A 9,854-nucleotide genomic window follows, 5' to 3' on the forward strand; every position below is an offset into this window, starting at 1 on the left:
AGGGGAGCAGGGCCGAGGGAAGGTATAGGGAACTTTCGGGATAGCATTTGAAATGTATATAAAGAAAATATCTAATATAAATAAATAAATAAAAATATATATTTTTTTAATTTTTAAACCACATTTAAAAGTATCTGTGATGCAGGAGAGGGCCTGTTAGCCTGGTATCTTCTCTATCTCTGCTTTATGCTGATCCCTTCACATCACCTACCAAAGAGCACACACCAACTCAGACTGCATTGTATGCACACTGGTAAGCAAGAGTTCCCTACGGAGAAAGGGCTATTAACCACTGTAAGCACACACCATGTACTGAAACTCATGGTAGGAAGGGATAACTTATATCTCAGAACCTAAACCCAAACTCCTTCACGCCACCAGTTCAAAGCTTTTGAATGGATCTTTTTTTTTTCCATGATATATGTTTATATCCCACTGCCTAGCTATGGGTGTTCCTGGATTCTACCAAATGATTTGAGCATAAGGAATCTTAAGTTCCAATAAGGGAAGGTTCAATCGTTCCAGACAGAGAATGGGTGAACTAGATTTGATGAATAAGGTTTACAGAAAATCCTCTGAAAAAAAAAAACAAAAACAAAAACAAAAACAAAACTTCCCTAGAAGGCCTCTACAGTCTGCTGCTGGGCAGTATTTACCAGGCAGACACCAGGGGGTAGTAAAATCTCACTCTCTTGACTTCTGGTCATTAATGACAAGGAGACTGAAGAGTCTACCTTAACTGGAAGGTTGGAAATAGCTCCACAGTTCTTGCCGGTTGATCACAGGGTTTTCCCTGTTTGAGATTCTTTTTTTAACCCTATGAACCAGAGGGCTCATCTCATCCCCATGAATTAAGTTTCTCCCTTCTCCAGACCCACAGGAAAAGGGGCAGAATGTAGCATCCTAAGATGAAAAGAGCCTGTCACGGAGGCCCTTTCCTCTCCTCCTGCTCCAAGCCTCATGACTGAATCCAGTACCACACGTCTTCTAAATAAACTTTACCCTCTAACTGCAATGCCGACACCTTCATGACCTCTCTGGGAAATGAGTACCTTTCAGATCGCCTCCCAAATGTCCACCTTTTGGACCAGTCTGTGACTCAGAGACAGGCAGGGCAACCCCTTAATGTGCTGAAGTTCCTCAAGCCTTTTTGAGAGACCCCGCCCGGCTTTCACTTTCCATGTAGAAGTGATACTCAGGTTTGTAGGTGAGGTAAACGGGGTGAGGCAAAAAAAAAAAAAAAAAAAAAAAAAAAAAAAAAAGGAGCCTAGCCCCTTTTGTCTGAAGTGTAAGATAATAGTCACTGCCCAAAGCCCTAGCATATGGGCCACTATCGCCCTGCAACAAGAAGGAAAGATGACATCAGTACTAAAGCGTGGGGTCTAATCCGGGAACTGTTGCTTCCCCTTCTCTAACGGCAGAGCAACAGGGGTATAAGGTACAGAAAAAGGCAAAGGCAGCGTGGGGCAACTCCGCAAACGCCCCCAGACCCTACAGAGGGATCCTGATTCCGGAGCCCTGGCCTCTCAGCCGTGACACATAGCCCCCACCCCACATGCCAAGCCTTTACTTCGTAATTCCCCTTATCCCCCGCCCTCCCCAGGCTGCACACAGGAGCCCATTGTAGTCGCATGGAGCCTTGAGACCCAAGAAGGTGGAAGGGGAAGAAGGGCGGGCAAACGCCCAAGGCTTGGGGGAATACCCTAATTTCCCGGCCTTCAGCTCTACCTAAAGGGAACCAAAGGCTGTGGATCGACCTGGGCCCCAGGACCTTGCCAAGCCCTGCCACGGACCGGAGATGTGTCATGGACCCTAGAGATGGAAGAAGGCTTTTGGCCGCCGGGCAACCTGGGACCTAGGCGGGTCCCCCGCAGGGTCCCGAGCTGAGGCTGCACTGATCCCGCAGAGCGAAGAAGGCGCGGGAAACCCGGGGCGTCCTCAGCTGGGCGGTTCTCGGAGGGGGCGGGGCGGGCTGGCCGCAGACAGCCAGGGGAGCGGAGGCGAGGCTTGTGGCCAGGGTTGGGGGGGCTTCTCGGCTGGGGTCCCGGGCTGGGCGGGGCGGTGCAGGCGGCCGTCTCGGCCCTCCCTGGCGGGGCCCCCGCGGCCTGGGCTGCCGAGCGAGCGGGGAGAGCCGCGGTCGCCGCGCGAGTTGTCCTGCAGCTAGACCCGGCGAGACTGAGCGCCCGGAGGGAGGCGGTGGCTCACCCGCCCCGCCCGCCCGAGAGTGGGACACCTCCCGACGCCGAGCCATGGTGAGTCCCGCGAAGCACCCGGGTATCCCCTCGGCCTTCGCGCAGCCCGCTCCGGACCCCCAGCCCCGTGCCTCCTGTGCCCGCTTAGCGCTGCTCGGCGCTTCGGAGACTCTCCACCCTCCCATCCCCCCTTCTTTTCTTCGACCTGCGGTCCTGCTGCCTGCTCAGTCCCTACCGAGTATTGCCGTGACCCTTTCTTTCTTCTGTGCCACCTCCCCATCCTTCGATGGTCTTTGCACATATCCCACCTCCAGTCTTCTTTTGCTGAGTTTTCCCTCCCCCTCCCTATCTCAGTTTTTCACTCCTGGAGACCCTCTGCGAGTTGGTCTGGCGGCAGCCCTGGAAAGGGCACTGTCCTGGGTCATGAGAACTGACCTGCCTGGAACCACCATTTTCCATCCCTGTCCCCAAACCCGGTGAGATGGGCCCACCCATCCGGCCCTGAGGGACTAGCCACAGCTGTGGCTGGGCCAGGGCCAAAGGGCATGTCCAAAGGGAAATTCCCTCACAGAAAGGGGGCTGTTTGGGGGTGGGTAGGGGGTGTTCCGCAGTACCAATGGGCGTGACGTTGCCAGAGCCAAAACCATAGTTTTTGGGACAAAGTTCCCCGAGGTTCACGCAGCTGCAGGGAACTGAAGCCTGCCTCAGAGCACTGTCGCTGCAGGGAGGGATCTGGATGGAATCCTGTAGAGTAGAGGCTCGGAGAGCAGCAGCTTAGGGTACCAGAAGCCCATGTCAACCGGGAGTGAACACTAAGCCCGGAACTTTCCGGCCAGAAGTACTATGAAGTACTACAGCGAGGGCGCCCACTGCTCAGGCCGGTGCAGCCTATAATGCTCATTGCAGAGTGGAGGAGGGGGAGAGGCCCTGCCAGGGCAATGTCTACGGAGAGTCTGGGAAGCATCACCCTGCTCAGAGGGTTGGAGCAAGACAGGAACTAGGCCAGTGAGCGCTGACTCAGTCTCGCCCGTCGTTTGGTCCCAGCCGACCAGAGAGGCCTGGTGTCTTGGGCTCCTGCCCACCTCCGCCTGCTCCAGACCCCTCCTCCCCTCCTGCCGAGGCCGTTTCCTGTGGCTGCGACTCTTGTTCAGCCATGAGCTCACCGCCCCTAATGGGTTGCAGCTGCTTCGCTGCTCAAGCAGTAGCTCCCCGGATCCTAACTTCAGAGCTCGGGCCCACCCAACCTCACCCCTACCCTTCTTCCCACCCACGTACACGGTCCTGAGAACACTGAGGGTCTGTCTGCTCGCCCACACCTTGGAGCCAAGTTTGGGCTCTGATAACACAGAATGCTGGTCTCTGGGGTGTCTGAATACCCTAATCTTCCCAAACAGCCGGGATTAAGCAACTCTGGCTGGAGAGATTTCAGAGTAAAATAAGTAGTTTTTGTCTTGGGGTGGAAGCAGAACCGTCTGCAATGGGTAGAGAGCTAATAAATGCCAAGAGAGGTAGAGAGATAAATACTGCAAAATACTTTCCTCATTTACAGCAAAGACATCTGATAAACGGAACTTAAAAAGCCATCTTGAGAGAGATATGGACATGCAAAGAAGTAGGCCCCAGAGTTGTTGTTTAGGAAGTGAGTGAAGAAACGTAGCCCAATGAATGATTCGCTTAGGGAGTTGGTCACTACGGGACACGACTTAGTCTTTAAGACAGGTTATCAGACAGAACCCTCTGGAACCAGAAAAAGAAAAAAAAAAAAAAAACTGGAATACATAGCATCAGACCACCTCCTCTCTTCTCCAAGAATTTTGGGTATGTCTTTATCTTCTTTCAAATGGCTCCACCCGATTCATTGTGGCCAATCCCACAGGTTCTGGGAATGAAAGAAAGGGATGCTATAAAGGCCTGAGATAGATAGCCACAGTCTTCTCATCTTCTTTCTTCCCACCTATCAACCAACCATCTCTAGGATGCAGTAGTTTGTGAGTGGGCAAACCTCCACTTACAATAAAGGTATCTGGATGGTGAGCTTGGGAGATTCCATTGGCAAAATGGCTGTGTAGAAACCCCATTACCCCCCCCACCCACCCTCCGAGAATTCTTAAGCATCAGATGGGTTCAGTGGCCCAGCCTATCTCTTTTCTCCCGGGATGCAGTCACCTCAATTCACAAGTGCCTGGAACAATCCTGACCAGAGTCATCTATAACAAGTTCTCCCTGGATCACTAAAGCCAAAGTCTCAGAGCTTAAATGTGAAGCCATAGTAAGCCTGTGTGTGCTGACTGGCCAGGCCCCTCCTATTCCTGGGCTCATTCAGCCAGCATTTTCTGAATACTCACTGTGCACATATGATATGAGACATAGCTATCTGCAGACTGGCCAACTCCCAAGGAGCCATGCTTAGAAAGTCTAGATGTCTATAGCTCGGTATTGTCTCTACCAGGAGCCTGAACCAGTGGAGGACTGTGTGCAGAGCACGCTCGCTGCCTTGTACCCGCCCTTTGAAGCCACAGCCCCAACCCTGTTGGGCCAGGTGTTCCAGGTGGTGGAGAGGACGTACCAGGAGGATGCGCTGAGGTACACGCTGGACTTCCTGGTACCTGCTAAACACCTGCTTGCCAAGGTCCAGCAGGAAGCCTGTGTGAGTGGCCATCAACCCTCTTCTGCCAGGCTAATTTCCTCCTGCTTAGAGACACAGTCTTACCAATAACCGTTCTCCCCAGGAGCCTTTAGGTCTCATTTGCCTGACCTCCCATGATTGTGACTACTCAAATACTAATAATCTGCAAGGACATTCATTTTCCTTTAAGTTGACTCTTAACACATATTGACTCCCCTTAAGAGACCCTGACTTTTCCAGGACAAGTTTCAAATAATGCCTCCTCGTGAGTATCTTAAAACACTCCCTCAGACTCACACGCCTCTGAGAAAAGATTCTCCATTTCTGTAGATATAAAGACTAGCGTAACTGTCTTTGATTCCTCCAAGACAGTGGCATATGTTGTGCAGATCTCTGTGATGACTGGGTCCTTCCCTTCCCACATAGACAACTGGCTTTCTAGGAAAGCTTCTTCCACCAAAGCAGCAACAGTTTGGGGGGGTCTCTCTTCTGCCACATGGCCCTTTTCCCTGTCCCCTAGGGTTTTTGTTTTGTTTTGTTTTGTTTTAAAGATTTATTTACTGGGGTTGGTGAGATACACAGCAGTTAAGAGTACAGACTGCTCTTCCTAAGGGTCCTGAGTTCATTTCCTAGCAAACACACATGGTGGCTCAAAACCATCTATAATGAGATCTGACACCCTCTTCTGGGGTGTCTGAAGACAGCTACAGTGTACTTACGTATAATAAATAAATATGTATATGAGTACACTGTAGCTATACATGGTTGTGAGCCATCATGTGGTTGCTGGGAATTGAATCAGCCCCACTTGCTCTGGCCACCTGGCCCAAGGATTTATTTATTATTATATCTAAGTACACTGTAGCTGTCTTCAAACACACCAGAAGAGGGCTCCAGATCTCATTACAGATGGTTATGAGCCACTATGTGGTTGCTGGGATTTGAACTCAGAAGAGCAGTCAGTGCTCTTAACTGCTGAGCCATCTCTCCACACACATCCCCACCCAGGGATTTTAACCCATCCAACATAAGGCCAGTCCTGCCTAGTCGTTCTCACAGCCCCCTCCTGTTGGTTTCTTCAGCAGAGCCCTTGAGTATAGCCTCTTACTTCTCTCTCCAGGCCCAGTATAGTGGATTCCTCTTCTTCCACGAGGGCTGGCCACTCTGCTTGCATGAGCAGGTGGTAGTGCAGCTAGCGGCCCTTCCCTGGCAGCTGCTGCGCCCTGGAGACTTCTACCTGCAGGTAGTGCCTTCAGCAGCCCAGGCACCCCGGCTGGCACTGAAATGTCTGGCCCCAGGAGGTGGACGGGTACAGGAGCTCCCAGTGCCCAGTGAAGCCTGTGCCTACCTCTTTACACCTGAGTGGCTACAAGGCATTAACAAGGACCGGCCAACAGGGCGCCTCAGCACCTGCCTTCTGTCCGCACCCTCCGGGATCCAGCGGCTGCCCTGGGCTGAGCTCGTCTGCCCAAGATTTGTGCACAAAGAGGGCCTCATGGTGGGACATCAACCAAGTACATTGCCTCCAGAACTGCCCTCTGGACCTCCAGGTCTTCCTAGCTCTCCACTCCCTGAGGAAGTACTTGGTACCCGGAGTCCTGGGGATGGACACAATGCTCCCGCAGAAGGTCCCGAGGGTGAATATGTGGAGCTGTTGGAGGTGACACTACCTGTGAGGGGAAGCCCCGTAGATGCTGAGGCCTCAGGTCTCTCCCGGACCCGCACAGTACCCGCCCGTAAGAGCACTGGAGGGAAGGGCCGGCACCGGAGACACAGGGCGTGGATGAATCAGAAAGGCCTGGGATCTCGGGATCAGGATGGGACACGGCCGCCTGGTGAGGGAAGTAGCACCGGGGCCTCTTCGGACTCACCTTCAGGGGCTGAGGCAGACCCAGATGCCACCGCCCTCCAGGCATCTGAGCCCCCGGCAGAGGCTTTAGGGGAAGCCCCTGAATCCTTCCTCTTGTCAGGGGAGGCTGTGGGAGGAGTGGGCCAGGGGGCTGAAGGACCACCTGGTACCCCTCGAAGAACTGGCAAAGGAAACAGAAGAAAGAAGCGAGCTGCGGGCAGAGGCGCTGGAAGCCGGGGAGGGGAGAGTACCTCAGTCAGCCCCAGGGACAAAGAAGAGACTAGACAGCAGGAAGTCCTTGTCAGTCTGCCCTCACCCAGTGAACAGGAACCTGCAGAATGCAGCCTGGTTAAGGAGAAAGAGGATTCTGGGAAGCAAGAGTCTGAATCAAAAGAGGAACTCAAGCCAGCAGATGAAAGAGAGCCTGCACCCCCAGAAGACTATGAGCCTCCAGAAGAGGAGGTCAGAGAGAGTGAGAAAGAGGAGTTGACCCCGCAGTGTACGGCAGGTGAGATGGCAATGGGGTCCAGGGCCAAGAGCCAAGGCAGGCTGGGCCTAGGGAGGGGACTAGAGGAGACTGGGAACACAATAGAGTAATTCTACATCTGTCTGCACAGGATCCACAGGTCCAGAGTGGTTCCCATCTGAGCCCCCAACACAGCCCCTGGAGACTGTGCAGGATGTAAAAGGAGACAGCCTCCCAGAAGAAACTCCCCCAGTTTCTGTTTTGGATGACCCAGTTGTAGCTTGGGACTTGATGGCATCTGGATTCTTCATTCTGACTGGTCAGTGAGCATCTAGTGAATAAAAGGGGCTGGGGAGATGGCTCAGTCAGCAAAGTGCCTGCTTCGAAAGCGTGAGGACTGAGCTTGGATCCCTAGCATCTATGTAAGAGCTGGTATAGTATGGATGTGTAACCCCATCCATGGAAAGAAAGGGAAGGTTGAGACAGGTGGATGTCTTGGACTCTTTGGTCGGCCAGTCTAGCTGAACCAGAGCTTCTCCAGGTCCAGTGAGAGACCATGTCTACAAATTAATTAATTAATTAATTAATTAAAAGTTGATAGCCCAGCAGTAGGGGGGTTGGGGGGGGGAGGAGTAAACATCTTTAATCCCAACACTCAGGAAGTAGAGGCAGGCAGATCTCTGAGTTTGAGACCAGCATAGTCTACAGAGTGAGTTCCAGGACAGCCAAAGCTGCACAGTAGAATCCTGTCTAAAAAAAAAAAAAAAAAAAAAAAACCAACCCCCACAAAAAAAACAAAAAAGGGGGTGGGGGTGATTGAAAAAAACACCTCAGATTGACCTCTGACCTCTATATATGTGCATACATGTGCACACACGCACAAACAAGGACATGTTAGACACGCACAGGGTAGGTGGGAAGGGGCTTTGGGAAAGTGAGGCAGTTGAAGTGGATTTGAGAGGGAGGGAAGGTGGAAGGGGGTTAGTCAAAGATTGACCCCAGCCAGGACAGCCTGGCCACTTTCTGTCTTCAGGAGGGGTAGATCAGACTGGACGAGCTCTGCTGACGATCACGCCTCCACCTCCGTGCCTTCCTGAGGAGTCCTCACCCTCCCAAGAGACACTGAGCACTGCTCTCCGTTACCTCCACTCACTGCTTAGGTAAGCATCGTAGACTTCACTACTCTGGGCATTAATGGGGAGAGTCAGGGAGGACCTGCTTCCTGTCACAAGATACTACTGGCCTGCTATTTCAGCCCTCGGGTGTTCAAGCCGTTGACCTTGAACTTTCACTTCTGGCATTTAGGGTATCTTTCATGATCTTCAAAGTCAACCCTGCTGACTCTCTCTGTACTTTACGACAGCACCCAGGTTACCAGTGCACAGATCTGTTCACCCAACAAACGCTTTGTGTACACTGAGTACCTATTGACAAATGCTATAGCCTTGAATGTATACCATTATAGCACATAGGGTTCGAAGCCCTCTCTGACCCGATAGCTATGTCAACGTAGGCTCTGGATGGTTAGGTTGCATATGGGGCACGTGACCCAGGCATTGACCGTTTGCGCATTGCTCCCCAAATATGGTAATACTAACTTGCGAATACTGTTAGCACTAAGCCAGAAGATCTGTATTCTTCTTTGGTCTCTCTTTGTTGTCTCCCCACTATGCACACACACACACACACACACACACTTTTGGCTATCCTTGCCTCCACAGGCCTGATCTGCAGTTACTGGGGCTGACCATCCTCCTTGACCTTCGCAAGGCACCCCCACTGCCTCCAGCACTTCTTCCTGCCTTGAGTCAGCTTCAGGTAATCAACTACTTGAGACAGGCTTGTCCCCTTCGAGCCTCGCTTTTCCCCAGTGGCAGCCATTCCAGGTCATGCAACTGTCCAAAGGGTAGGGACATTCTTCTTTGCCCTCAGGACTCAGGCGAGCCTCCGCTCATTCAGCGGCTGGTGATCCTCATTCATGAAGACCCTCCAGCTGAACTCTGTGGATTTCAGGTTGGTTGTCTTCCACGTAGTTCCCCATTAGTAATGGAGAGGGGAGGGAAGGCTTGTTGATCTCCCAGATTGGTCTGAATCACCAGGGGCCTGTGCAGAAAACTCCAGTTTTTTATGTCTACAGGGAGCTGAGTTGCTGTCAGAGAAGGATCTGAAAAGAGTGGCCAAGCCAGAGGAGCTGCAGTGGGACTTAGGAGGTCACAGGGACCTCTCCCCCAACCACTGGGCAGAGATACATCAGGTAAACTCCTTCAGCACCTAGGATCCAGGGAGCTGGAAAAGACCCAGCTAAGGGCAGTGAAGGAGAAAAGACAGAGACAAACATAACTGTGGGGTTGGGAAAGAAGCAGTGTATTCAGTTCGGAAAAAGAGTTCTGACTCGTGAACTGTGAACCACTGAGAAGGTGGGAGGGGGTTGTTAAATTCTTTTTTTTTTCCATTTATTTTATGTGTATGCATGTTTTTCTGCATGTATGTATGTACTTTTGTCTGTTGCCCTGGAAGTCAGAAGAGGGCAACAGATTCCCTGGAACTACAGAAGATTTTAAGTCAACAACATGTGGGGCTGGGAACTGAACCCCAGTCCTCTTCAAGAGCAACAGTGCTGCCGGGCGTGGTGGCACACGCCTTTAATCCCAGCACTTGGGAGGCAGAGACAGGCGGATTTCTGAGTTCAAGGCCAGCCTGGTCTACAGAGTGAGTTCCAGG

The 9,854-nt window shown here is 52.1% G+C and overlaps 1 protein-coding gene and 1 long non-coding RNA gene across 11 annotated transcripts in view; one reads left to right on the forward strand and one right to left on the reverse strand.

Moving 5' to 3' along the window:
• The first annotated feature begins 2,103 nt into the window (after nt 1-2,103).
• The window catches only part of Arhgef40 (Rho guanine nucleotide exchange factor 40), a 20,845-nt gene continuing 13,094 nt past the window's right edge, over nt 2,104-9,854 (forward strand). For 7 of the 10 annotated variants that reach the window (XM_029468913.1, XM_029468914.1, XM_029468915.1 and 4 more), the window contains exons 1-8: nt 2,115-2,252; nt 4,642-4,839; nt 5,939-7,175; nt 7,285-7,452; nt 8,167-8,293; nt 8,855-8,951; nt 9,066-9,146; nt 9,271-9,387. In XM_029468913.1, coding sequence (XP_029324773.1) covers nt 2,250-2,252; nt 4,642-4,839; nt 5,939-7,175; nt 7,285-7,452; nt 8,167-8,293; nt 8,855-8,951; nt 9,066-9,146; nt 9,271-9,387 — 2,028 coding nt within the window. In that variant the 5' untranslated portion in view covers nt 2,115-2,249. Of the gene's footprint in view, nt 2,253-4,641; nt 4,840-5,938; nt 7,176-7,284; nt 7,453-8,166; nt 8,294-8,854; nt 8,952-9,065; nt 9,147-9,270; nt 9,388-9,854 lie in introns of all 10 variants that reach the window. The other 3 variants (XM_021181245.2, XM_021181246.2, XM_021181247.2) reach the window with 1 other exon arrangement.
• LOC110308904 lies at nt 3,620-6,066 on the reverse strand. Its single transcript, XR_002379632.1, has 3 exons — nt 5,927-6,066; nt 4,759-4,880; nt 3,620-4,071 (listed from the first exon to the last, which is right to left on the reverse strand). It is a non-coding gene; the product is annotated as an uncharacterized LOC110308904 (long non-coding RNA).

The sequence above is a fragment of the Mus caroli genome, chromosome 14, assembly GCF_900094665.2.
Source record: "Mus caroli chromosome 14, CAROLI_EIJ_v1.1, whole genome shotgun sequence".
In the NCBI taxonomy this organism is placed as follows: Eukaryota; Metazoa; Chordata; class Mammalia; order Rodentia; family Muridae; genus Mus; species Mus caroli.